The sequence below is a fragment of the Bos indicus genome, chromosome 1 (assembly GCF_029378745.1).
Source record: "Bos indicus isolate NIAB-ARS_2022 breed Sahiwal x Tharparkar chromosome 1, NIAB-ARS_B.indTharparkar_mat_pri_1.0, whole genome shotgun sequence".
Lineage (NCBI taxonomy): Eukaryota > Metazoa > Chordata > Mammalia > Artiodactyla > Bovidae > Bos > Bos indicus.
In genome coordinates, this window is record NC_091760.1 from 6,234,257 (window position 1) to 6,239,043 (window position 4,787).

Genomic DNA, 4,787 nt, shown 5'->3' on the forward strand with positions numbered 1-4,787 from the left:
TTACAGATTAGTGAGATGTCATGGTTTCGCAATTTTACTTTTTTTTAATTTTCAGAGAAAAGCTTCTAGGAGTGACAGTGTTTATGTCGGGGAATTCAGAGGGGGAGAAGAAATCTGTCAAGTTATATAGAAATCACCTTTATGTCTTATTTAAAAAAATATTAACAGTAAGCTCATCTTCAATTTTGGGGTTGCTGATATTAAAATTATGCATGTGTGACTGTGAAAGAGAGGTTTGTGTGTGTGTGTTTGTTTTGTTTTTTACTATTCTTGTTCATAGTGGTAGTTATTGAGGAAGGGAACATTTTAATGTGACATTAATAATGATAATTAAAGTGAATAATATCGGGTTTGTCATTGCACTCAGAATTTCTAGCAGTATCTTCCTGAGGGATAATCATGTATTTCTCTCGGTCTATTATTAAGTATTATGGTTAATGTAAATCTTTTTAAGAGAAATTAGCTCATTTTTCCTTAGCGTTCTTTTCCTAAACTCTATGTTTATTTTTTGTTTTTCTCTTTATTGTGAATACTACTCACGAGGCTAATGAAACTAGATCCAAAGGAGCTGAAGTCTATTCAGATAAAGCAATCTCCGTAGTAGGAGGTATACTCAAGGCTCTTGGTTGAAAGAGTAGGTGAAAAAAAAAAAAGCTCCGGAAAGAACAAGAATAGGTTGATTCAAGAGATGGGATTCTACTAGATCTTTGATGAACAAATTTGGGCAAATTTCTAATTCTTTTTGACTTTTCTTTCTCTCGTGTCTGGAAAGGTATATAGCACAGAATATTTGTCTTCCTCATGAGGATGTTTGAGCATTAAATGCAAGTTGTGTATCAGGTACTCCTTGTACCCTCTGTTATATATTCAACTGTGATCCCAGACACAGCTATGGTGCCTGAAACAATTGCATGCAAGTTTCAACCCTCTTTGCATTGACAGTATCTCCCCTCCTGCATAAACAACATTTCTTTCACTCTCTACTTGGGTTCTCAGAGATCACAGCCAGAAAAACAAAAGGAACACACTGAATCCTCTCACATGTTTAATGAGGTTCCAAAAATTAATACACAGCCAGGCAACATTCCAGCAATGGGAAGCACAAGTTGATGGATAAATGATTCTCACTGTTGATCAGATCCAGAGGTGGACAATTCCAAAACCATACCATATGTTCCTTAAATGACCTTGAAAGACTAAGTCCTCACTGTCCATCATAAAGTCAGCAACAAAAAAACATAATCCTTTGTAAGATTTTTTCTCTTTGATTCTTTCACCTTCCATGGTCTCCCACACTATTTGCCTGATGCATGCTATGCATGCGTGCATGCTAAGTTGCTTCAGTTGTGTTCGACTGTACAATCTAATGGACTGTAGCTCACCAGGTTCCTCTGTGGGATTCTCGAGGCAAGAACACTGAGTGGGTTGCCATGCCCTCCTCCAGGGGATCTTCCTAACTAGTATCCAACACGTATCTCTTATGTCTCCTGCACTGGCAGGCAGGTTCTTTATCACTAGCACCAGCTGGGAAGTCCTAGTTGCCTGGTGTCTTGTGACAAATACACAGTCTGTACTCAAGGTTTTGACTTTAGCTCTGCTTTACAGTTGGGAAAAGGATACAGGGTGGAAAACATACTAGGAGCAAAGGATACAGCCTAAGACTAGAGGATACAGGTATTTATTCAACACTGCTCCATGTGTGTTGCTGTTAGTAACTCAGGTTGAGCCTTGAGGAAGCCTCAGAAGGTTATCCCACATCTCCTTAACCCAGTGGGCTTCCCAGATAGCACTAGTGGTAAAGAATCTGCCTGCCAGTGAAGAGGACATAAGAGACACTTGTTTGATCCCTGGGTCAGGAAGATCCCCTGGAGAAAGAAATGGCAACCCACTTCAGTATTCTTGCCTGGAAAATCCCATGGACAGAGGAGTCTGGCAGGATACAATCCATGGGTTGCAAAGAGTGAGATACGACTGAAAAGAATTAGCACTCACTGCTTAACCCAGTTGCTCCCCAGTTAAAATCATTGTGAATCTCTTTATGAATGTTCATAGGTACGGCTCAGAAAGGATCATGCACTGGGACCAGGCTCAGGGAAGGATTACGGCATTTATGCCAACCAATAGAGAACAAAGCATCTACCCTTGGAGTTGTTTAAAGGCTTATTTTTTCTCTTAGCTGAAAATCTACATTCAGATACTAGACTTTCAGTATGTTTTCTACATATTATATCATCTTATAAATTATACTATATTTTTGTTGCCTGCATTTCTAGTTATACACCAATTTCTCTGTTTTCCATTATTAGCAGAAATCCATGCTTCCATCCTCAGACAAATATCACTGATATTGAGGCAAATAAAATATGGACCTCCAGGAAATAATTACTCCCACTAGGAAACATATGCAATGACAATATAAATTTGCTAAAATCTTTCAAAATGTGTGTTTTCACATCCAGTTTCAGAGGCACATTGATCTTTATTTAAAATTCCCGAATACTGATTAAACTATAGGCAAATAATGAGACAAGCAATACATTTCAATGTCAGATGATGTAAATTTATTAGATTAAAATTTTCATTTTCAAATGCTTTTCCATGAAAATCCAACAGTACATGTATTAGGACTTCATATTGGGTTATTCATTAAGTTTAGAGTCCCTCAAAAGTTGATGATGCAAGAAACTGATGATTTAAGAATAAAAGATTGGTGGTAAATATGAGAAGGAAAACAATGGGTATATTGAGAGAGACTTTGATCTCAATATGCAAAAGGATTTAGACCTTCAACAAATTGAACGATAGAAGCCAGATCCACAGGTTGGTCTGTAACAGGATGATTGGCAGCTACGGGAGGAAAAGTAGGTTGGCTGGCAGAATCCAGATCCACAGCTCAGGGAAGGGAAGCCACAGATTCCATAACCCAGCCGTCTGAAGCCACGGGATCCACAGCCCACTGAGTAGCAGCTTCTGGATCCAGAGCTCAGGGAGCTGCAGCTGCTGGACCTGAAGCCCAGAGACCCAGGGAAAGTCGTCTGGCAGGGACTGGAGAACGTGGAGGTCCTCAGGCGGTAGCAGGATGTCTGGCAGGGACGGGACACCACAGTCTGGGTCCTGATTGGCTCACAGCAGGTCTCCTGACTGTAGAGAGAGGAGCCCAGCTGGCAGGAGCTGGGAGAGCAGAGGTCAGTCCTGTAGACCAGGTTGCTGGGAAAGAAGGAACCTGGGTAGTGCTGGTAGCTCCCAAGGGAGCAAGAAGAGAAGTTTCCAGAGCAGAGGTTGTAGGACATTTTGACAGGGGATGTGAGTTCAGTTGAGTTACAGTGAGAAGATTCTGAGTTTGAATGTCTCTCCTGCACTGTGGCATTTATACACTTCCAGCAAGTGGTGTGGCACACCAGGGGATCATGGTTCCTACATGAGATTTCCTCTTTTGCATATGTGTAATTCAGTAGTCTTCTCGGTAATTGCAGTTGCAGGTGAATGGTTTCTCACATTTGTTTTTATGGATGCTGTAATTCTGTTGTTATAGCCAAAGCCAATGAACTACTGCTATGTCAGAAATGCTATGACTGTTTCTTACTAATGCACATCCCATCATGGCCAGGGAAGCGTCATGACCAGGAAAGCTTTTTTCTGATTTACGCTAACCCGCCTCCTATGTATCTACATCTGTTTTTACTGGTGACTGTTTTCCTCCTAAGAGTGTGGAATAAGATGGATTTTCCTCTGGCACGATGGATCAGAGGCACAGTTTCAAAGCTTTCCTGAAATGATCCACTTTGTCACCATTTACTCCCATTCTCCAAAATCACTCAGCAGTAATCTGTTATGGCAGCAATAGAAAATACACCAAGGATCACAGTTATACAGTATGTCTCTAATCCAATGGAGACCAAAAATAGATAAAATAAGAGACTGAGAGAGAAATGGCATAAAGACAGCTTCTGTGTATGTAAAGATAAGATGACCAAAAAAGAGGCTCAGCTGAAATTGTATCCAGGAGAGATCAATCTGGCCCAAGTCTGTTTAGTTAAGACGGAAACACTGGTATGGTGAGAGAAGGAAACAATTGAAAGTAAAACACAGAGAAGGCTTAGGAAATTTTTTTTTCTATTGCACTCAAATGATTACTTATTCCCTAATGTCTTTATTATTAAAAATATCAAAATTAGTATATTTTATGAATCTTGTATGTTATTCCTTTTATCATCTGCTGAAGCTGCAGCTCCAATCCTTTGCAACCTGATGCGAAGGCCAACTCACTGGAAAAGACCCTGATGCTGGGAAAGATCGAAGGTGGGAGGAGAAGGGGATGACAGAGGATGAGATGGCTGGATGGCATCATTGACTCAATGGACATGAGTTTGAGCAAACTCCGGGAGATAGTGAAGGACAGAAGAGCCTGGCATGCTCCAGTCCATGGGGTCGCAAAGAGTCGGAAATGACTTAGCAACTGAACAGCAATGCAGGATTTCTATTGTCTTAGAATATCTCTAGTTTTTCTCTGCACAGGCTTTGACTTCCTGGCATTTGCAGAGCTGCAGTTTCCTGCCTATATGTGAAGATTTTTTTCCACTTCTCTTTTCTTCTGCAGGGTGTATAAATCTCTCTCTTTTTCTCCTCTTTCTGTTCTCACCCTACCATTTTTCCTTCCTCCTTTTAATGTATTTAACCTAGATTTTCTCTCTTTTCTGTTTTCCAAATATATATATATATATATATATATATATATATATATATAGCTTCTCTTTATAGAGTCAAAGGTTAAAAACAAAGTTTACTAA

At 40.0% G+C, this 4,787-nt stretch overlaps 1 protein-coding gene across 1 annotated transcript; it reads right to left on the reverse strand.

Moving 5' to 3' along the window:
• Positions 1-2,726: 2,726 nt before the first annotated feature.
• Positions 2,727-3,305, reverse strand: LOC109562126 (keratin-associated protein 13-1-like). The gene has a single exon (XM_019965084.2). It carries the CDS (start codon positions 3,288-3,290, stop codon positions 2,787-2,789), a length of 504 nt encoding a protein of 167 aa, XP_019820643.1. The 5' UTR covers positions 3,291-3,305; the 3' UTR covers positions 2,727-2,786.
• Positions 3,306-4,787: the final 1,482 nt, after the last annotated feature.

Bases quoted from the DNA above. Each gene is read 5' to 3' on its own strand.
- LOC109562126 (XM_019965084.2), bottom strand. From the start codon at position 3,290: ATGTCCTACAACCTCTGCTCTGGAAACTTCTCTTCTTGCTCCCTTGGG.